Consider the following 23223-nt stretch of genomic DNA (forward strand, 5'->3'; position numbering starts at 1 on the left):
ACCTAAAATATTAATTTATTGAATTTAATACATCTTATTAATTTAATTTAATTTAATTTTTTTTTTTTTGAAATGGAGTCTCCCTCTTTCACCCAGGCTGGAGTGAAGTGGTATGATCTTGGCTCCCTGCAACCTCTGCCCCCGAGTTTAAGCCATTCTCCTGCCTCAGCATCCTGAGTAGGTGGGATTACAGGCACCCACCACCATGCCCAGCTAATTTTTGTATTTTTAGTAGAGACGGGGTTTCGTCATGTTGGCCAGGCTAGTCTCAAACTCCTGACCTCAGGTGATCCACCTTCCTTGGCCTCCCAAAGTGCTAGTATTATAGGCATGAGCCACCACGCCCTGCCAATTTATTTAATTTTTAAAAATTAAATTTCAAAGTGTTTCTTCTCTTTTCTGGTTTTTGTTTTGTTTTTGTTTTTGTTTTTTTGAGACAGTTTCACTCTGTCGCCCAGGCTGGAAGGCTAGAGTACAGTGGCGCAATCTTGGCTTACTGCAACCTCTGCTTTCCAGGCTCAAGTGATTCTCATGCCTCAGCCACCCAAGTAGCTGGGATTACAGGCATGCGCCACCACACCTGGCTAATTTTTGTATTTTTAGTAGAGATGGGGTTTCACCATGTTGGCCAGGATGGTCTTGAACTCCTTGCCTTAAGTGATCCGCCCACCTTGGCCTCTCAAAGTACTTATATTACAGGCATGAGCCACCATGCCCAGCCCTAAAAATGTTTATTTTCTAGATAGTTTATTCCTTTAAATGTTTATAACCTTAGCTTTTCATTTTCACATCATTTTCTTAAAAGTCAAGATATATCTGAAAAATCTCAGGATTATGATGTTCAATGCAAAGCAAAGCGTGACTTCCTAATGAGTGGTTTGCCAGATTTGTTGAAACGGCAAATTGCGAAGAAAGCTGCTGCATTGGATGTGTACAATGCAGTGAGTACCAGTTTCCAGCGAGTCGTTCACGTACAACAAAAGGATGATGGTAAGTTTGTTTTTTATTATTGAATATTTACTCTTCAACTGTTAGCAGTAACATTAAACTATGTAAGTTTCTTAAAGATGAGGCTGTGGTTTAATTATCATTCTTATGGTAACTTTAGTGGGAATTTTAAGGACAGTTTCTCTCACTATCCATGGGGTTTGTTTCCAGGACCACCTTGTGGATACCAGCACTCATGGATGCTCCAGTTTCTTGTGTAAAATGGTATAGGCTGGGTGCGGTGTCTCATGCCTGTAATCCCAGAACTTTGAGAGGCCAATGCAGGAGAAGAGCTTGAGCCCAGGAGTTTGAGACCAGCCTGGGCAACACAGCAAGATCCTGTCTCTAAACTAACTAACTAAATTAATTAATTAAAATTTGCTAGACATGATGGTGCGTGTCTGTAGTCCCAGCTACTCGGGAGGCTGAGGTGGGAGGATCACTTGAGCCTAGGAGGTCAAGGCTACAGTGAGCCATGATCATGCCACTGCATTCCAGCCTAGGTGACAGAGCGAGACCCTGTCTCAAAAAAAAAAAAAAAAAAAGTTTAGCCTCTCTTCTGTACGTGGGAATTTCCCAGCTAGTCTTTTCAGTAATTTATTCTACTTTTTCTTATTTTCCATCTCTGCCACTGGCCATTCAATTGATGAAGACTTTCTTGTTTTTTTTTTTTACTAGTACAGCTTTATGTAGCATTTTCGAATAGTATCTTCAACTGTAGGAATTAGTTATGCTTTTCTTGCCTCATTTTGATAAACTCATTTTCTTTTTCTTTTTTTTTTTTTTTGAGACGGAGTCTGGCTCTGTCGCCCAGGCTGGAGTACAGTGGCCGGATCTCAGCTCACTGCAAGCTCCGCCTCCCGGGTTTAGACCATTCTCCTGCCTCAGCCTCCCGCGTAGCTGGGACTACAGGCGCCCGCCACCTCGCCCGGCTAATTTTTTTTTTTTTTGTATTTTTTAGTAGAGACGGGGTTTCACTGGGTTATCCAGGATGGTCTCGATCTCCTGACCTCATGATCCGCCCGTCTCGGCCTCCCAAAGTGCTGGGATTACAGGCTTGAGCCACCGCGCCCGGCCGATAAACTCATTTTCACAGGAGTGCTGCTATAAAACTTAGCATATCTATTTGTAGATGAGCAGAGAGGCAAGCACAGAGGGAACCTCTCTTACACCCTTCAGAATTATTGAACGCTTACTATTGTCTGGAATTTTGCTGAGCAATTCATATACATATCTAGTTTAATCCTAATAACAACTCTTTAAGAGGCTGAGTATTATAATTATCACCCTCACTTTGAATGTGAGGGTGAAGAAACTTAAGATATAGGATCTTGCCAGTGCTCACAAGGTTAGTAAGTGGCAGAGGTTGGGTTTGAATCCTGGTCTAACTTCAAAGTTTAGCTTTAGACCAGGATGCTAACTGCCTCCTAAATGGTTTTTCTTTTTCTTTTTTTTTTTAGACAGAGTCTTGCTCTATCGCCCAGGCTGGAGTGCAGTGACGAGATCTCAGCTCACTGCAACCTTGTCTCCTGGGTTCAAGCAATTCTCTTGCCTCAGCCTCCTGAGTAGCTGGGATTACAGGTGTGCACCACCATGCCTGGCTAATTTTTGTATTTTTAGTAGAGAAAGGGTTTCACCATGTTGGCCAGGCTGGTCTCGAACTCCTGATCTCAAGTGATCCACCTGCCTTGGCTTCCCAAAGTGCTGGAATGACAGGCGTGAGCCACTGCGCCTGGCCCTCCTAAAAGTTTTAACCTGAGTATCAAGGTTGATTTGAAAAGAAAGGAAAGTTTGTTAATATTTGTTTGTTTTTAACAACTGAGAGGGAAGTCTAGGTGATTTTTATTAATTCTATTTGTTGGAGGGTAGGATTTTGTTCCCTTTATAGTCAGTGGGTTTTTGGTACGTTTGTATTAATTATGTAGTTGTCAAGTCTTTTCGTGTTTACATATTTGACATTCAGTAAATGGATAGTATATAAATAAGGTTTATTAAGATATTTTTCTATTTTTCTTTAGGGTGTTGTTTGTGGCATTTGAAACCACCCTCTTGTCCTCTCTTAACTAAATTTAAAGAACTGAACACTAAAGTGATAGATCTCTCAAAATGTGTTCTTGCTCTTGGTGAATTTTCAACATTGAATTCAAAGTTGAAAAGCAGTAACTCTGCTGCTGTGGTAAGTACTAAATAAATAGCTCATCCATTGTAGAGCGTTTCCCTTACATCTTGCAGAGGAAAAAAATTTTGGATATCTACTCTTATAGCCTCAAGTGTTGTCCTAGAGTTTAATTTTTTTTTTTTTTTGAGACAGAGTCTCGCTGTTGCCCAGACTGGAGTGCAGTGGTGCAATCTTGGCTCACTGCAACCTCTGCCTGCTAAGTTCAAGCAGTTCTCCTGCTTCAGCCTCCCGAGTGGCTGGGACTACGGGCACACACCACCACGCCCAGCCAATTTTTGTATTTTTAGTAGAGATGAAGTTTCACCATTTTGGCTGGGCTGGTCTTGAACTCCTAACCTTGTGGATATGCCTGTCTCGGCCTCCCAAAATGCTGGGATTACAGACCTAAGCCACCGCGCCCAACTGAGTGTAATTTTTTTTTTTTTGAGATGGAGTTTCACTCTTGTTGCCCAGGCTGGAGTGCCATGGTACGATCTTGACTCACCACAACCTCCACCTCCCAGGTTCAAGCAATTCTCCTGCCTCAGCCTCCCTACTAGCTGGGATTATAGGCATGCGCCACCAGGCCTGGCTAGTTTTTTGTATTTTCAGTGGAGACAGGGTTTCTCCATGTTGGTCAGGCTGGTCTTGAACTCCCTACCTCAGGTGATCCTCCTGCCTCGGCCTCCCAAAGTGCTGGGATTACAGCCGTAAGCCACTGCACCCAGCCTAATATTTAAAAATAAATCCTAATTGTAGCACACATTTCTTTTAAATACCCATAGAGCTTTAAAAACATAGCACATTGGCCGGGCGCGGTGGCTCACGCCTGTAATCCCAGCACTTTGGGAGGCCGAGGCGGGCGGATCACAAGGTCAGGAGATCGAGACGATGGTGAAACCCCGTCTCTACTAAAAATAGAAAAAAAATTAGCTGGGCGCAGTGGCGGGCGCCTGTAGTCCCAGCTACTCGGGAGGCTGAGGCAGGAGAATGGCGTGAACCCGGGAGGCGGAGCTTGCAGTGAGCCAAGATTGCGCCACTGCACTCCAGCCTGGATGACAGAGCGAGACTCCGTCTCAAAAAAAAAAAAACAAAAAAAAAAAACAAAAAAAAACCATAGCACATTTAGATACTTTATAAGTCGGTCGTATAAGCTAATAGATATAATTTGTTCAAAGGGAGAAATAAATTAATTCTTCGTAAGTTTTATATTTAGTGACTAAAGCTAATTTTTTTTTTTTTTTGAGATGGAGTCTCGACCTGTTGCCCAGGCTGGAGTGCAGTGGCATGATCTCAGCTCACTGCAACCTCTGCTTCCCAGGTCCAAGTGATCCTCCTGCCTCAGCCCCCCTAGTAGTTGGGATTACAGGCATGTGCCACCATGCCTGGCTAATTTTTGTATTTTTAGTAGACATGGGATTTCACCATGTTGGCTAGGCTAGTCTAAAACTCCTAACCTCAGATGATCCACCCGCCTCGGCCTCCCAAAGTGCTGGGAGTATAGGCGTGAGCCACTGTGCCTGGCTTAAAGCTAATCTTACGTTGATACTGATTTATGATGGACAGAAAGTGGTTGGTAGTATTGTAATTAACATGAATAGATGATGGTCTGTTATTGTGCATTTTATTCTTTATTGCAGTTCGTAAGGACAAGGAAGGAATTTACTGAAGAAGTAAGAAATCTTTTGCTTGAGGAAATTAGGTGGTCAAATCCTGAATTTTCATTGAAAAAATATTTTCCCTTACTCCTAAAAAAACGAATTGAGCACCAAGTACTTTCTTCTGAGTGTCATAGTAAACAAGGTTAGTGATAATTATTATCATTTATGTTGAGATACCAGTTTTGAGTTTTTATATTATTTATTATTTTATTTTTATTTTTATTTTTATTTCTGAGATGGAGTTTTGCTCTGTCGCCCAGGCTGGAGTGCAATGGCACAAACCTGGCTCACTGCAACCTCCGCCTCCTGGGTTCAAGTGATTCTCCTGCCTCAGCCTCCTAAGTAGCTGGGATTACAGGAGCCCACCACGACACCCTGCTGATTTTTGTATTTTTAGTAGAGATGGGGTTTCACCATGTTGGCCAGACTGGTCTTGAACTCTTGATCTCAGGTGATCCACCCACCTCAGGCCCCCAAAATGCTGGGATTACAGGCGTAAGCCACTGTGCTTGGCCAATTTTTTTTTTCTTTTTTTTTTTTTTTGAGACAGAGTGTTGCTCGTCATCCAGGCTGGAATGCAGTGGTGCAACTTTGGCTCACTGCAATCTTTGCCTCCTGACCTCAAGTGATTCCTGTGTCTCAGCCTCCCGAGTAGCTGGGACCACAGGCTTGCGCCTCTGCACCTAGCTTATTTTATTTTTAAATTTTTATTTATTTTTTTGAGACTGGGTTATGAGACTGGCTAGTTTCTGTATTTTTGGTAGAGACCAGGTCTTGCCATGTTGCCCAGGTTGGTCTTGAACTCCTGGGCTCAAGTGATCCTTCCGCCTTAGCTTCCCAAAGTGCTGGGATTACAGGCATGAGCCACCATGCCTGGCCTAACATGTCAGTTTTGAAAACACTAAGACTTAACCATTGACACTTGGAAGTGTTCACTGCAGACAACATTGCTTACAGTTGGCAGGGAGAGTTGTTCAGCTGAAGTAAGAGTATCTTGTACAATGCAATATGCAACATCAATCCCTGCCAGTTTCCAAAAATGCCAACCCAAAGATAGCTTTAATTATGTTGAAATATTATTCATTTAAGGAATGCCTTAGATAATTTTAGCTTATATAGCTTGTATAAAAGACAGTCTAAGTATTAAAATCTCCCGCTTGCTTTCAGTATATTTGATTCTTGCCTTTTTATTTTATTTTATTTTATTTTATTTTATTTATTTTTTGAGACAGAGTCTTGCTCTGTCACCCAGGCTGAAGTGTAGTGGCACAATCTCAGTTCACTGCAACCTCTGCCTCCTGGATTTGAGTGATTCTGGTGTCTCAGCCTGCCTAGTAGCTGGGATTACAGGCGCCTGCCACCATGCCTAATTTTTGTATTTTTCAGTAGAGATGGGGTTTCACCATGTCAGTCAGGCTGGTCTCGAATTCCTGACCTCAAGTGATTCACTCGCCTCAGCCTCCCAAAGTGCTGGGGTTACAGACGTGAGCCACCATGCCTGGCTTATTTATTTGTTTGTTTATTTATTTATTTTTATTTTTATTTTTTGAGACGGAGTCTTGCTCTGTCACCCAGGCTGGAGTGCAGCGGTGTGATCCACCCGCCTTGGCCTCCCAAAGTGCTGGGATTACAGGTGTGAGCCACCATGCCCAGCCTATTTATTTGTTTTTTAAGAGACAGAGTCTCACTTTGTCACCCAGCCTAGAGTACAGTGGTGTGATCATGGCTCCCTGCAGCCTCGATCTCCTGGGTTCATGTGATCCTCCCACCACAGCCTCCCAAGTAGCTGGGACTACAGGTGCACGCCACCACCCCTGGCTGATTTTTCTATCTTTAGTAAAGCTGGGGTTTCCCCATGTTACCCAGGCTGGTCTCAAACGTATAGACTCAAGCAGTCCACCCACCTCAACCTCCCAAAGTTCTGGGATTAGAGGCCTGAGCCACTGCACCTGGCTTGCCTTTTCATTTTAAAGTTACAAGACTATTGGATACTTGGAAGTGATATTAATGTTACTGGTTTTTGTTGATTAGTAAGAAGTACATGCATTTCTTTAATTCCCAAAGTAGAACTAGAGGCTGATGTCAATCATAAAGAAACCAAAAGGAAACGCGTGGAAGCAGAAAATTCTAAGTCAAAAAGAAAGAAACCAAATGAGTATTCAAAAAATCTGGAGAAGACCAATAGGAAGTCAGAAGAACTTGGCAAAATAAACAACTCTTCTGGGATAAAGCTAGATTCTTCCAAAGGTATATTTTCTAAAACATCCCAAAAGAAACAGATTGCTTTGAGTACATATAAAGTGGAAACCAAAGCAGTAGAAGATTTTGATATTCTTTTTTAAAAATTTTAATTCAGTTGTATTTTAATTTTAGATTTTCTTTTTCTTTTTTTTTTCTTTTTTTGAGGCACAGTTTCACTCTTGTCGCCCAGGCTGGAGTGCAATGGCACGATCTTGGCTCACTGCAACCTTCCTCCACTTCCTGGGTTCAGGCGATTCTCTTGCTTCAGCCTCCTGGGTAGCTGGGATTACAGGCGCCCACCTCTACACCCAGATAATTTTTTGTTTGTTTGTTTGAGATGGAGTCTTGCACAGCTGTCCGGGCTGGAGCCCGCCACCACGCCAGCTAATTTTTTGTATTTTTAGTAGAGACGGGATTGGCCAGGCTGGTCTCGAACTCCCGACCTCATGATTCACCCACCTCAGCCTCCCAAAGTGCTGAGATTACAGGTGTGAGCCACCGTGCCTGGCCACGCCCAGGTAATTTTTATATTTTTAGTAGAGACAGGATTTTACCATGTTGGCCAGGCTGGTCTCAAACTCCTGACCTCAGGTGATCCACCCACCTTGGCCTCCCAAAGTGCAGATTTTGATATTCTAATAATTAGATGATGACAGTCTGCACCAGAAATATTAATATCTTCCATTCCTGGTAAATTCGAGTTTTTCCTTCTAGTCCTAGAACTCTTTTGTTTTTTAACTTCTCATTCTTTCCTTCTCTGTCTCTCTCTTTTTTTTTTCTTATTGCAACTTTCAAAAAATAATTATGTCTTTGAAATAAATAGAACCTCATGGATTATGGGCTTACAAATGGCCATATTAACAGATAAGTGTTCAGTCTTTGATTTTTCTGTGCTTCTATAAATATATGTGCTTTTTTTTTTATTTTTTGAGACAGCATCTCTCTCCGTCACTCGCCTGATCTCAGCTCACTACAACCTCTGCCTCCCGGATTCGAGTGATTCTCCTGCCTCAGCCTTCTAAGTAGCTGGGATGAGAGGTGCGCGCCACCACGCCCGGCTAATTTTTGTATTTTCAGTAGAGACAGGGTTTCACTGTGTTGCCCGGGCAGGTCTCGAACTCCTGACCTCAATTGATCTGCCCGCTTTGGCCTCCCAAAGTGCTGGGAATACAGGCATGAGCCACTGCACACGGCCAATATATGTGCTTTTAAAAAAATCTGGTATTGTGCTCGCTTCAGCAGCACGTATACTAAAATTGGAATGATACAGAGAAAATTAGCATGGCCCCTTGTGCAAAGATGACATTTTTTTTTTTTTTTTGGTATTTTTAGTAGAGATGGGGTTTCGCCATGTTGGCCAGGCTGGTCTCAAGCTCCTGACCTCAAGTGAAGGGATGACAATTTTAAAACTAAAAAGTTAAAAAAAAAAGTAACACAGTGGCCGGGTGCAGTGGCTCATACCTGTAATCCCAGCACTTTGGGAGGCCGAGGTGGGCGGATCATCTGAGGTCAGGAGTTTGAGACCAGCCTGGCCAACGTGGCAAAACCCTGTCTACTAAACATACAAAAATTAACCAGGTGTGGTGGCGCGTGCCACCCCAGCTACTTGGGAGGCTGAGGCAGGAGAATTGCTTGAATCCAGGAGGCAGAGGCTGCAGTGAGCCAAGATCTCGCCACTGCACTGCAGCCCAGGCGACAGAGCAAGACTCCGTCTAGGGGGGAAAAAAAGAAAACGTAACAAAGTAAAAAAAATCTGGTATTATCCCATACATATTATTTTACATGTGTGTACATGTAAAATATTTTATATGTGTGTGCATGTTTCACATATCTCTGACATGTTCCCATTCAGTTTATTTTATTTATTTACTATTTTTGAGACAGAGTTTTGCTCTTTTTGCCCAGGCTGCAGTGCCATGGCGTGATCTTGGCTCACTGCAACCTCTGCCTCCTGGATTTAAGCGATTCTCCTGCCTCAGCCTCCCGAGTAGCTGGGATTACAGGCATGGTCCACCATGCCTGGCTAATTCTGTATTTTTAGTAGAGACCGGGTTTCTCCATGTTGGTCAGGCTGGTTTTGAACTCCTGACCTCAGGTTATCCGCCCGCCTCGGCCTCCCGAAGTACTGGGATTACAGGCGTGAGCCACTGTGCCCAGCCCCATTCAGTTTATATAGCTTTTCCAAAGTATGCTATTGATTTAATTCATTTATATAGCTTTATACAGGATGAGTATCCCTAATCCAAAAATCTGAAATTTGAAATGCTCCAAAATCCAAAACGTTTTGAGTGCTGACATGGTGCCATAAGTGGAAAATTCCATGTCTGGGCCTGGGCACCATGGCTCATCCCTATAATCCCAGCGCTTTGAGAGGCCGAGGTAGGAGCATTGCTTGAGCCCAGGAGTTTGAGGCCAGGCTGGGCAAGATAGGGAGACCACACCTTTACAAAAAAAAAAAAAAAAAAATTGGCTAGGCATGGTGGCACATGCCTGTAGTCTCAGCTCCATGGGAGGCTGATGCGAGAGGATCACTTGAGGTTAAGGCTATAGTGAGCCATGATTCACCACTACTCCAGGCTGGGTGACAGAGCAAGACCCTGTTTCAAGAAAAAAGAAAATTCCACACCTAACCTCTTCTGGACAGGTGACAGTCAAAATGGGGACAAAACTTTTTTTCTTGCACAAAATTATTTAAAATATTGTATAAAATTACTTTCAGGCTGTGTGTACAGGTGTATATGAAACAGAAGTGAATTCCATGTTTAGACTTCGGCCTCATCCTAGGGATATCTCATTAAATTCAGTTGGAAAATTTCTGGTCCCAAGCATTTCAGATAAGGGATACTCAACCTATAGCATGTTTTAGTATTTGATATGGCAAGTCTCTTATCATTATTTTTAAAATAATTTTTATGTATTTGCTTTATTCGATGGACTACAGTTTACCTTACCCCATAAATCCTGTTGAGATTTTAATTTTACAATTATCTATAGCTTAATGGAGAGAAGTGGCATCTTTACAGTAGTCTTCTCAACTGGGAATGTGGCATCTTTCTCCATTTTCCCAGGTTGACTTTATAGGATGTTTTAATGTTTCTTTTCAGGGTTAAAAGAGGGTCCAATAAGACTATGCCACTATTGTTCTGTAGATTATTGTTTTGTTCTTTATTTATTTATTTAATTTTTTGAGATGGATTCACTCTGTTGCCCAGGCTGGACTGTGCTAGCATGATCTGGACTCACTGCAGCCTCCACCTCCCGAGTTCAAGTGATTCTTCTGCGTCAGCCTCCCGAGTGAGCGCCCACTACCATGCTCAGCTACTTGATGCATTTTTTTTTTTTTTTTTTGAGACAGAGTCTTGCTCTGTCACCCAGGCTGGAGTGCAGTGGCATGATCTTGGCTCACTGAAAGCTCCGCCTCCCGGGTTCACGCCATCCTTCTGCCTCAGTCTTCCAAGTAGCTGGGACTACAGGCTCACGCCACCATGCCTGGCTAATTTTTTGTATTTTTAGTAGAGATGGGGTTTCACCGTGTTAGCCAGGATGGTCTCCATCTCCTGACCTGTGATCCACCTGCCTCAGCCTCCCAAAGTGCTGGGATTACAGCTGTGAGCCACCGCGCCCAGCTTTTTTTTTTTTGAGACGAAGTCTCGCTCTGTCGCCCAGGTTGGGGTGCAGTGGCACGATCTCGGCTCACTGCAACCTCCACCTCCCAGGTTCAAGCTATTCTCCTGCCTTACCCTCTTTAGTAGCTGTGACTACAGGCATGCGCCACCATGCCCGGCTAATTTTTATATTTTTAGTAGAGACGGGGTGTCACCATGTTGGCCAGGCTGGTCTCGAACTCCTGACCTCAAGTGATCTGCCCACCTCGACCTCCCAAACTGCTGGGATTACAGATGTGAACCACCGAGCCCAGCCTACTTTCTGTATTTTTAGTAAAGATGGGGTTTCACCATGTTGGCCAGGCTGATCTCGAACTCCTGACCTCAAGTGATCTGCCCTCCTCGGCCTCCCAAAGTGCTGGGATTATAGGCATGAGCCACTGCACCCAGCCTGATTATTGGTTTTATGTCACAGATTATTTCTCATCGTTCATGTTTCTTCAGTGGTTATTAAAAATTTAAATATTGCTGGTTGTGGTGACTCACATCTGTAGTCCCACCTACTCAGGAGGCTGGGGTGGGAGCTTGAGGTCCAAAGTTCAGGAATGCAGGGAGATGTGTTCATACTTGTGAATAGCCACTGCAGTCCAGCCTGGACAGCATAGCAAGACCTCATCTCTTAAAAAAAGAAAAAACTATTTTTAATTTTCGACCTGCACATGTGCAGGTTTGTCACATGGATAAATTCCATGTCGCTGAGATTTGGACTTCAATTGAACCTGTCACCCAAATAGTGAGCATAGTGCCCAATAGATAGTTTTTCAACCCTTGTCCTCACTTCTTCCCTCCTCCCTTTTGTAGTCCCCAGTGTCTTTTTGTTGTTAAGAGACAGGGTAACACTATGTTGCCCAGGCCAATCCCGATCTCCTGGGTTCAAGTGGTCTACCTGCCTTGGCCTCCCAAAGTGCTGGGATTATAGGTGTGAGCCATCACACGTAGCCTCCATTGTCTTTTGTTCCCATCTTTATGTCCATGTGTACCCAGTGTTTAGGTTCTGCTTATAAACGAGAACATGAAGTATTTGGTTTTCTGTTTCTGCATAGATAGATAATGGCCTCTAGCTGCAACCATGTTGCTGCAAAGGATATGAGTTATTTCTTTTTTATGGCTGCATACTATCCCATGGTGTATATATGTCCTACAAATTCTTTATCCAATCCACCATTTTTGGGCACTTAGGTTGATTCCATGTTTTTGCTTTTTTTTTTTTTTTTTTTTTTTGAGATGGACTCTCACTCTGTTGCTCAAGTGCTCAGGCTGGAGTGCAGTGGCGCAATCCTGGCTCACTGCAACCTCCGTCTCCCAGGTTCAGTGTCTTTGCTATTCTAAATAGTGCTGATAAACATGTGAGTACATGTATCTTTTTGATAGAACAGTTTATTTTCCTCTGGGTATATACCCAGTAATGGGATTGCTGGGCCAGATGGTAACCCTAAAAGAAAAAAAAAAAACCAACAATGTTTAAGTGTGCACTTTAATATTTTAATAAGATTATGGTGGTTATTGTTTTTTAGGGGGAAGGGTTTGGTGTGAAGAATTTTAAATGTAATGTTGTTTTAAAATTACCTCTGGCATTTTGTAAATATAAATATTTCTGCAAATACCTACTGTGACATTGTAATAATAATGTAAATGAGTAATAATTCATATATGTTTATGTCAAGGAATGAATACCTTAATTTTTTTTTTTTTTTTTTTTTTTTTTTTTGCTTTAGATTCTGGAACTGAAGACATGCTTTGGACAGAAAAGTATCAACCTCAGACTGCCAGTGAACTTATAGGAAATGAGTTAGCTATAAAAAAGTTACATAGGTTGGTAAAATGTGTAAAGGAATTGAGAAATAGTTTACAATCTTAGTTTTACTATTTTTGTTTAGAAATTGTAGTTATAAAGTAATATATTTCCTGATAAAATCTTCAAAAAATGGTAGAAGTTTAAGTGACAAGTAGCCCTCTTTTCTTATATTTCTACTTCTCAGAGATAATCATTGAAAATGTTTTGTAAAAGCTTCCAGAAAAATATTTTATGCATATGTTAGTTCCTTCCTTTCTAACAAATGGGATCACATTACTACTAATTCAGGTCCCCAGTCCTTCATCTTCAATTCTCACATCCAAAAAATTCTGAATAATGAAAGTTTATTGAATTGATTACATGAAATTTGTTGTACCTTTACACTTAGAATTTACAAAATTTTTGTGGTTTTTTTTTGAGACAGAGTCTCACTCGGTCACCCAGGCTGGAGTGTAATAGCATGATCTTGGCTCACTACAGCCGCTGCCTCCCAAGTTCAATAGATTCTCCTGCCTCAGCCTCCTGAGTAGCTGGGACTATAGAGGTGCACCACCATGCCAGGGTAATTTTTGTATTTTTGGTAGAGACAGTTTCGCCATGTTGACCAGGCTGGTCTCGAACTCCTGACCTCAGGTGATCCACTCACCTTGGCCTCCCAAAGTGCTGTGCTGGGATTACAGGTGTCAGCCACTGTGCCCGGCCAGAATTCACATATTTTTTAATAAAAATATTAAGTGATGGCCCAGCGCGGTGACTCATACCTGTAATCCCAGCACTTTGGGAGGCCAAGGCGGGTGGATCACTTGAGGCTAGGAGTTTGAGACCAGCCTGGCCAACATGGTGAAACCCCATCTCTACTAAAAATACAAAAATTAGCTAGGTGTGGTGATGCATGCCTGTAATCCTAGCTACTGGAGAGGCTGAGGCATGAGAATTGCTTGAACCCGGGAGGCGAAGATTGCAGTGAGCCGAGATTGTGCCCGTGTGCTGCAGCCTAGGCGACAGAGTAAGGGTCTGTCTCAAAACAAAACAAAAAAACAAACCAAACCAACTTAAGTGATTATGGGTGTACTGCCTAGACCCCATTAGGGGTATTATGTAATATGCAGTATATGTACTAAATAACCTTTTAAGTATCTGAAAAATTAATTCTAAAACAATCTGGCCCAAAGGATTTCATATAAGGATTTATGGACCCATAATTATAGTTAATAGTGTGAACTTGGTACTACTGTTCTTAAGTACTTGTATTGTTCTTTTTTTTTTTTTTTGTACTGTTCTTCATTCATTTTATCCTTAGAACAGTACTGTGAGCAGTTGGGTACAGTGGCTCAAGCCTGTAATCCCAGTGCTTTCGTAGGCTGAGGCAGGAGGATTGTTTGTGGCCAGGAGTTTGAGAGCAGCCTGGGCAAAATAGGTTGACCCCATCTCTACAAAAAATAAAAAAAATGTTAGGCATGATGGCGCCCACTTGGATTCTGAGCCACTCAGGAGCCTGAGGTGGGAGGGTCACATGAGTCCAAGAATTCGAGGCTGCGGTGAGCTATGATCACACCCCTACACTCCAGTGACAAAGCAAGACTGTCAAAAAAAAAAATACTATGAGCATAAATACTGTTGTCCTCACCTCACAGATGAAGAAACCAAGGCCTAGAGAGGCTGAGTTATTTGTCCAAAGTCACACAGCTAGAAAGTGATGGAACTGGGATTTAAACTCAGGCATTCTAGCTCCAGACTAGAACTTAATCTTTCTGTTGTACATTGTATATTAGGCACCTTTCATGTGATTACACAATATACCGCAGTTCTTTTTTTTAATTTTGAGACAGGGTCTTGCTCTGTTGCCCAGGCTGGAGTACAGTGGTGGAATCTTGGCTCACTGCAAGCTTTGCCTCTCAAGCTCAAGCCATCCTCCCACCTGAGCCTCCCAAGCCAGGCATGGTGCCCCACCATTCCTGGCTAATGTTTTTTGTAGAGACAGGTTTCGCTGTGTTGCCCAGGCTGGTTTCAAATTCCTGAGCTCAAGCAATTCATCTGCCTCCGCCTCCCAAAGTGCTGGGATTACAGGCCTGAGCCACTGTGCCTGCCCTGCCACCTCAGTTCTTTTTAATTGCTGTATACTGGTTTCTAAGTGACTGTACTATAATGTATTTTTTCCCCACTGGTGTATTTTTATGTTTTTCCTGTTAGAGGCTAATATGAACAATGCTACAGTGAATATTCTTGCACATACAGTCTTATATATTTTGGCAGAAACTACTAAATGTTCATGTCCATGTAAAACTATTTTACTCTTTAATTGATTCACAAGCACTATGGAGTGTTTAGAAACTAACAATATGCCATATAAAGCTGTACTAGTAAAAATAACAAGAAGGCCCTTCATCAGTTGAATGGCCAATGCCAGAGAAACTAACAATATGCCATAACTTCCCCCAATAATCATTTTAACATAAAGTCTAAGGCATAGCTATATTCTGTGAATTATTTTTATTACATTTTCTTGTGGCAGTTGGTTGAAAGACTGGAAAAGAAGAGCTGAATTGGAAGAAAGGCAGAATCTGAAGGGAAAAAGAGATGAGAAACAGGAAGGTATCTTGTGTCTTTTTTTTTACCGTTTCACTGAACATTTTTAGTTACATTAACTAAAACTTTGTATAAAATTTCTTAATTGGTATTTTATATTTGATTTTCTGCTTTTTTTTTTTTGAGACAGAGTCTCACTCTGTCACCCAGGCTGGAGTGCAATGGTGTGATCTCGGCTCACTGCAACCTCCGCCTCCTGGGTTCAAGTGATTCTCTCACCTCAGCCTACTTGAGTACCTGGGACTACAGGCATGTGTCACCACACCTGGCTAATTTTTGTATTTTTAGTAGAGATGGGGTTTCACCATGTTGGCCAGGCTGGTCTTGAACTCCTGACCTTGTGATCTGCCCGCCTCGGCTTCCCAAAATGCTGGAATTACAGGCATGTACCACCATACCCGGCCTGATTTTCTACTTTTTATAAAGTAATATTTCAGCATTTATTGCAAGAAGTTTGTGGGATTTAATCATTGGATTTCATAAGGTAGAACTGCTTCCTCAGCAATTATCATTTTATATGCATTTGAATAATTTTTCAGATTTCTCGGGTGGCATAGACTTTAAAGGCAGTTCAGATGATGAAGAGAGTCGTCTTTGCAATACTGTCCTTATAACAGGGCCAACAGGAGTGGGAAAAACTGCTGCTGTGTATGCTTGTGCCCAGGAGCTTGGATTTAAGGTTAGTAACAGCTATGATGAGAGAATGTCAGTGTAATAATTACCCTTGGATTAAAAAGAGACATAAACCATTCTCCCTTCGTTTTTCTTCTTTTAGATATTTGAAGTGAATGCCTCTTCCCAGCGCAGTGGTAGACAAATTCTATCTCAGTTGAAGGAAGCTACTCAGTCCCATCAAGTAGATAAACAAGGTGTAAACTCACAAAAACCCTATTTTTTTAATAGCTACAACATAGGCAAGTCACCAAGTAAGTAAATTATTTTCCTTAAGCCATAATGTTTCGAAAAAAACAAAACCCAAGAAAATAATGTCAATTATCAACATTTTGCCATTTATTTTTAATCTTCTACATGTACACATATTCCCTGTCCACCCCTGCCAGATTATTTTAAAATAAATCTGAAGACCATCATATCATTTCACCCCTACATTCTTCAATATTTATCTCTATCTGATAAGGACTTCTAAAAAAGCCTAACTATAATATCATAATCAGACCCAACAGAGTTAACAACCAGCCTAAGCAGCATAGCGAGACCTTGTCTCTACAAATAATAAAAAATAAATTAGCTAGGTGTGGTGGTGTATGCCTGTAGTCCCAGCTACTCTGGAAGTTGATGTGGGAGGATCACTTGAGCCTAGAATGTTGAGGATGCAGTGAGCTGTGATTGGGCCACTGCACTCCAGCCTTGGTGACAGTGTGAGTCCCTATCTCCAAAAAAAAGATCTATTTAACTGTATTCCTTCATATCATCTCATACACAGTCTAATGTCAGTTTTCTATTGTTTCAAATGATTTGTTCAAATCTAGATCCAAACAAGGTTCATATCTTACATTTGATTGAGGTCTTTTACCTTTCTTTTTTTTTTTTTTTGAGACGGAGTCTTGCTCTGTCGCCCGGGCTGGAGTGCAGTGGCCGGATCTCAGCTCACTGCAAGCTCCGCCTCCCGGGTTTAGGCCATTCTCCTGCCTCAGGCTCCCGAGTAGCTGGGACTACAGGCGCCTGCCATCTCGCCCGGCTAGTTTTTTTGTATTTTTTAGTAGAGACAGGGTTTCACCGTGTTAGCCAGGATGGTCTCGATCTCCTGACCTCATGATCCGCCCATCTCGGCCTCCCAAAGTGCTGGGATTACAGGCTTGAGCCACCGCGCCCGGCCAAGTCTCTTAACTTTCTTTTACGCTCGCTAACAATTCACTCACCTTTCTTTTCATGTCATTTATTTGTTGAAGAATTTGAGTCATTTGTCATGAAATTTTTCACATTCTGGATTTGTCTGCTGATTATATCCTCATGGTATCAGTTAACATAGTCCTCTTCCCTGTATTTCTTGTAAACTGGCAGTTAGATCTATGGGCTTGATTAGACTCAGGTTCTGTTCTGGGTCTGGCATACATGTATAGGTGGCCTGCGTACTTCCTATGACATCATAGCAGATTATCCATTGTAGATTACAAAATGATAATTTTATAATTATTCTTTGCATTTATTAGAATTTTAAAAGGAAGCACTATTCCTCATCAACTCTTTGGATGCTTTGAAATACAGTTTGTAGGCACCAGAAATGCTTCATTCTTTCCTTTATTTATTAGTACTTAGAGTGATGGTGTCCTAGCAACCTTGACAGTTGACCAGTGAGTTTTTGTGCAGTTTAATTTTTTAAGTGTTATTATGAACTCATGGATTTTTATATATAATATGTTTCACCTCTTTGTGTTTATTATTTCTTTGTTGCTTTGAAGATTTTCTCACTGGTTTTAAGTAATTTGATTATGACATGCCTTGGTGTACTTCTCTTCATGTTTCTTGTGCTTGGGATTTGTTGAGTTTCTTGCATATATGAGTTTATAGTTGGGAAGATCAGAGTTGATAAAATTTCAACCAGTATTTCTTGAAATATTTTTTCTGTCCTCCCCATTTCCTTTGGCAACTCCAGTTATTATTATAGGTATTTTAGACTACTTGAAATTGTCTCCTGGCACACTGATGCTTTGTTCAATTTTTTAGTCTTTTTCCTTTTTTTGTTTCAGTTTGGTTAGTTATTATCACTGTTTATTCAAGTTTATACATCTTTTCTTCTGTAGTATCTAGTATGCTGTCACTGCTATAAGTGTAGTTTTCATTTTTAGAAGTTTGATTTGGGTCCTTTTTGTATCTTCTGTGTTTCTACTTACCATGTATCCAGTCTTTCCTCTAGGTGTTTGAACATGTCACTTATAACAACTGTTTTAATGGTCTTGGTTACTAATTCTATCATCCATGTAATTTTTTTTTTTTTTTTTTTTGAGACGGAGTCTCGCTCTTGTCACCCAGGCTGGAGTGCAGTGGCACAATCTTGGCTTGCTGCAAGCTCCACCTCCTGGGTTCAAGCGATTCTCCTGCCTCAGCCTCCCCGAGTAGCTTGGATTATAGGCACCCGCCACCACGTCCAGCTAATTTTTTTTGTATTTTTAGTAGAGACAGGGTTTGACCATGGTGGCCAGGCTGGTCTCGAACTCCTGACCTCAGGTGATCCACCTGCCTTGGCTTCCTCAAGTTTCTCTTTCTTTTTTTTCTTTTTCTTTTCTTTTTTTTTTTTTTTTGAGATGGAGTCTCACACTGTCGCCCATGCTAGAGTGTGGTGGTGCGATCTTGGCTCACTGTAACCTCCGCCTCCCAGGTTCAAGTGATTCTCCTGCCTCAGCCTCCCAAGTAGCTGGGATTACAGGCGCCCGCCATCATGGCCAGCTAATTTTTTTGTATTTTTAGTAGAGATGGCGTTTCACTATGTTGGCCAGGCTGGTCTCAAATTCCTGACCTTGTAATCCACCCACCTCAGCCTCCCAGAGTGCTGGGATTACAGGCATGAACTACTGCACCTGGCCAACCTCCTTAGGTTTCTAGTGCAGTCTCAACTCAGAAAACGTGGATTGACTTTCCCCTCACTATGGAAATTTTCTCAGGGCAATAGGCTGGGCAATTCTAGTGTTCACCTTATTTGTTATTTGTATCTCAGAGATTACTATCCAGTGTTGCTTGATGACAAAAGTCTTGAAAAGTGTTATTTCATATATCATGTCCAGTTTTCTTGTTGTTCTTATTTCTGATGGGAGGATAAATCCAGTGCCAGTTCTATACCTTGGCTGGAAGCAGAATCCCATCTTACTTTCTTTTGGTGCTCATATTTTTCCATCTTTGGCTAGCAGGGAACTATTTTAATTGGTTTGTGTCCTTTTGACATTACCCAGCAATAGTTGATATTTTCCTTGCTTTCCGGCATGTTAGGATGTCCCAGACCTATATAGTTAGCTGTTTCTGCAAGAAGGTGGTTCTTTTGGTGTGAAATTTCTTTTCTTTTTTTTTTTTTTTTTTTGAGACGGAATCTTGCTCTGTCGCCAGGTTGGAGTGTAGTGGCGTGATATTGGCTCACTGCAACCTCTGTCTCCCGGGTTCAAGTGATTCTCATGCCTCAGCCTCCCAAGCAGCTGAGACTACAGGTGTGCACCACCATGCTCGGCTAATATTTGTGTTTTTAGTAGAGACAGGGTTTCACCATGTTGGCCAGGCTGGTCTCGAACTCCTAACCTCAGGTGATCCATCTGCCTTGGACTCTTGAAGTGCTGGGATTACAGGTGTGAGCCACTGTGCCTGGCCAAATTTTTTAGAAAGAATATATTGATATAGTTTAGCCAACTACTCACTGAGTATCTTAAAATAAAAATTGCCTTTTTTTTTTTTTTTTTTTTTTTTGAGACGGAGTCTCGCTCTGCCGCCCAGGCTGGAGTGCAGTGGCCAGATCTCGGCTCACTGCAAGCTCTGCCTCCCGGGTTCACGCTATTCTCCTGCCTCAGCCTCCTGAGTAGCTGGGACTACAGGCGCCCGCCACCTCGCCCGGCTAGTTTTTTGTATTTTTTAGTAGAGACGGGGTTTCACCGTGTTAGCCAGGATGGTCTCGATCTCCTGACCTCGTGATCCGCCCGTCTCGGCCTCCCAAAGTGCTGGGATTACAGGCTTGAGCCACCGCGCCCGGCCAAAATTGCCTTTTTAAAAATTATTTTTTGAAAAGACAAGGTCTTCCTCTGTTGCCCAGGTTGGATTGCAGTGATGCAATAATGGCTCATTGCAAACTTGAACTCCTGGGCTCAGATAATCCTCCTGCTTTAGCCTCCCAGAGTGCTGGGATTGCGGGTATGAACCACTGCACCTGGCTAAGCATGTATTTTTAAAACCAGTCTTTGGGCTAGGTGCAGTAGATCATACCTGTAATCCCAGCACTTTGGGAGGCCCAGGCAGGTGGATCACAAGGTCAGGAGTTTGATACCAGGCTGGCCAACATGGTGAAATGCTGTCTCTACTAAAAATAGAAAAATTAGCCAGGCGTGGTGGTGCATACCTGTAATCCCAGCTAATTGGGAGACTGAGGCAGGAGAATTGCTTGAAATTGAGAGGTGGAGTGTAATTACAGTGAGCTGAGATTGTGCTACTGTACTCCAGCCCGGGCAACAGTGTGAGACTCCGTCTCAGAAAAATTAAATAAATAAAACCAGTCCTTGGACTGGTATTCATACATGATCAAGCAGTCCTTGGTCTATATCAAAATAAGAAAAATAAGGACAAAGGCTGGGCACGGTGGCTCATGCCTGTAATCCCAGCACTTTGGGAGGCCGAGGCGGGCGGATCATGAAATCAGGAGATTGAGACCATCCTGGCCAACATGGTGAAATCCCGTCTCTACTAAAAATACATAAATTAGCTGGGCATGGTGGCACGTGCTTGTAATCCCAGCTACTTGGGAGGCTGAGGTAGGAGAATCACTTGAACTCAGAAGGCAGACATTGCAGTGAGCTGAGATCGTGCCACTGCACTCCAGCCTGGTGACAGAGCGAGACTCCGTCTCAAAAGAAACAACAACCAAAAAAAGGACAAAATGGTGAGTGTTTTTTATAAATTGATATCTATTCAACATATATATATATGTGTGTATATATATATATATATATATTTTTTTTTTTTTTTTTGAGACAGAGTCTTGCTCTGTCGCCCAGGCTGCAGTGCAGTGGCACTATCTCGGCTTACTGCAAGCTCCGCCTCCCAGGTTCACGCCATTCTCCTGACTCAGCCTCCCCAGTAGCTGGGACTCCAGGCGCCTGCCATCACCTCCGGCTAATTTTTTGTATTTTTAGTAGAGACGGGGTTTCACCGTGTTAGCCAGGATGGTCTCGATCTCCTGACCTTGTGATCTGCCTGCCTCGGCCTCCGAAAGTGCTGGGATTACAGGCGTGAGCCACCACGCCTGGCCTGTGACAGCTTTTTTAACCTCGAGATTTTCAGTAAACTTATTGAACACCTCTAATATACAAGGGCTATGATAAGATCTATGGAGACAGAGGGTACCAAAAAAGAATAAGACACAGATATGGAACTGTGAACATGAGATGGTATGTGAGGAGCATCCTGTTCTGAGGCCATACAGTAATTAGGATTTGTAAGGACTAAATCCAGGTACCTAGAGGGGAAGAGAGGATGTATTCTGTGGAAAAATGCCACGGAGCTTCTGGAGAATAGAGGTGAACTATTTATTTTTTAACTTTTTATCTATCTTCCAAAGCATCTCTAGAAATACATATTATTGGCTTGCAATTTACTGCAGGTCTAAATTAAAGTTGAACAACAAAGTTTTGTAATGTGCTCAGTGTATACTGTTATTTTCCCTCCATCCTCTTCTGACTTTAAGCAGGTGTAGAAAAAAATGAACGGAGGGATTGTGAACAGTATTTGTTGTAAGAATGTGTATTTCTGGCTGGGTACAGTGGCCCACGCTTGTAATCCTAGCACTTTAGGAGGCTGAGGCAGGCGGATTGCTTGAGCTCAGGAGTTTGAGACCAGCCTGGACAACATGGCAAAACCCCATCTCCACTAAAAATACAAACGATTAGCCAGGCATTGTGGTGTGCTCCTGTAGTCCCAGCTACTTGGGGGTTGGGCGGGAGGATTGCTTGAGCCTGAGAGGTGGAGACTGCAGTGAGCTGAGATCATACCACTTCACTCCAGCCTGGTTGACAAAGTGAGACCCTGTCTCAAAACAAAAAAACAAAACAAAACAAAAACAAAGAATGTGTATTTCTTGAGGAGTAGTGTCTTTTCTAAATGACTGGCTTAACCTTCTGTACTGGTAGAATAAATAAATATAGTAATATTTGAATGTACAAAGTATTTGTAAGAATGAAAGAAAATTTCTGTCTTGAATTTTTTAACTGTTAAGAGTAGAAATACAGAATGTGGCTAACTATCTGGCTACCTGTATGATTTTTAGAATATTTATCTTTAAATGCAATTTGTTTTGGGCAGAAAAAATAAGCTCCCCTAAGAAAGTTGTTACATCACCAAGAAAAGTTCCTCCACCATCACCAAAAAGTAGTGGGCCAAAGCGAGCACTTCCTCCCAAAACCTTGGCAAATTATTTTAAAGTATCTCCCAAACCTAAAAATAATGAAGAACTAGGAATGCTTCTGGAAAAGAATAAAGGTAAGACATTAAATTGACAAATTAAATTATATATTTTTTAATAATAATGACCCTTATACATAAAAATATGAACACATTTTACGAGTTCCTGTTGCTATTTATTAAATCTCAGCTACACTGAAGATTCTACATATAGAAGTGTTAATATTTTGTTTTAGTTTATTTTGGAGACAGAGTCTTGCTCTATTGCCAGGCCAGGCTGAAGTGCAGTGGCACGATTTTGGCTCACTGCAACCTCCTCCTCCTGGGTTCAAGCAATTCTTCTGCTGCAGCCTCCTGAGTAGCTGGGATTACTGGCACACACCACCACACCCAGCTAATTTTTGTATTTTTAGTAAAGATGGGGTTTTGAAAAAAAAAAAAAAAAAAAAAAAAAAGGGGCCGGGCGTGGTGGCTCAAGCCTGTAATCCCAGCACTTTGGGAGGCCGAGAGGGGTGGATCACGAGGTCAGGAGATCGAGACCATCCTGGCTAACACGGTGAAACCCCATCTCTACTAAAAAATACAAAAAACTAGCCGGGCGAGGTGGCGGCCGCCTGTAGTCCCAGCTACTCGGGAGGCTGAGGCAGGAGAATGGCGTGAACCCGGGAGGCGGAGCTTGCAGTGAGCCGAGATCCGGCCACTGCACTCCAGCCTGGGCGACAGAGCGAGACTCTGTCTCAAAAAAAAAAAAAAAAAGGCCAGGCGTGGTGGCTCAAGCCTGTAATCCCAGCACTTTGGGAGGCCGAGATGGGCGGATCACGAGGTCAGGAGATCGAGACCATCCTGGCTAACACGGTGAAACCCCGTCTCTACTAAAAAATACAAAAAACTAGCCGGGCGAGGTGGCGGGCGCCTGTAGTCCCAGCTACTCGGGAGGCTGAGACAGGAGAATGGCGTAAACCCGGGAGGCGGAGCTTGCAGTGAGCCGAGATCGCGCCACTGCACTCCAGCCTGGGTGACAGAGCC

The 23223-nt window shown here is 42.5% G+C and overlaps 1 protein-coding gene and 1 non-coding gene across 10 annotated transcripts in view; both read left to right on the forward strand.

Annotated features, from left to right (window-relative positions):
* The window catches only part of ATAD5 (ATPase family AAA domain containing 5), a 71556-nt gene that overhangs the window by 26105 nt on the left and 22228 nt on the right, over positions 1-23223 (forward strand). For 5 of the 9 annotated variants that reach the window (XR_010581771.1, XM_045375171.3, XM_045375173.3 and 2 more), the window contains 9 exons: positions 806-990; positions 3006-3163; positions 4786-4948; positions 6871-7053; positions 12428-12524; positions 15020-15099; positions 15633-15772; positions 15869-16019; positions 22099-22275. Coding sequence is in view for 8 of the 9 variants with exons in the window: in XM_045375171.3 (XP_045231106.1) it covers positions 806-990; positions 3006-3163; positions 4786-4948; positions 6871-7053; positions 12428-12524; positions 15020-15099; positions 15633-15772; positions 15869-16019; positions 22099-22275 (1334 nt within the window). In the remaining variant the exon portion in view is untranslated. Of the gene's footprint in view, positions 1-805; positions 991-3005; positions 3164-4785; positions 4949-6870; positions 7054-7983; positions 8411-12427; positions 12525-15019; positions 15100-15632; positions 15773-15868; positions 16020-22098; positions 22276-23223 lie in introns of those variants that run through there. The other 4 variants (XM_045375172.3, XM_045375174.3, XM_045375175.3 and 1 more) reach the window with 3 other exon arrangements.
* On the forward strand, positions 8274-8377 carry LOC123569571 (U6 spliceosomal RNA). Its single transcript, XR_006693394.2, has one exon. It is a non-coding gene; the product is annotated as a U6 spliceosomal RNA (small nuclear RNA).

This window comes from Macaca fascicularis, chromosome 16 (assembly GCF_037993035.2).
Source record: "Macaca fascicularis isolate 582-1 chromosome 16, T2T-MFA8v1.1".
Lineage (NCBI taxonomy): Eukaryota > Metazoa > Chordata > Mammalia > Primates > Cercopithecidae > Macaca > Macaca fascicularis.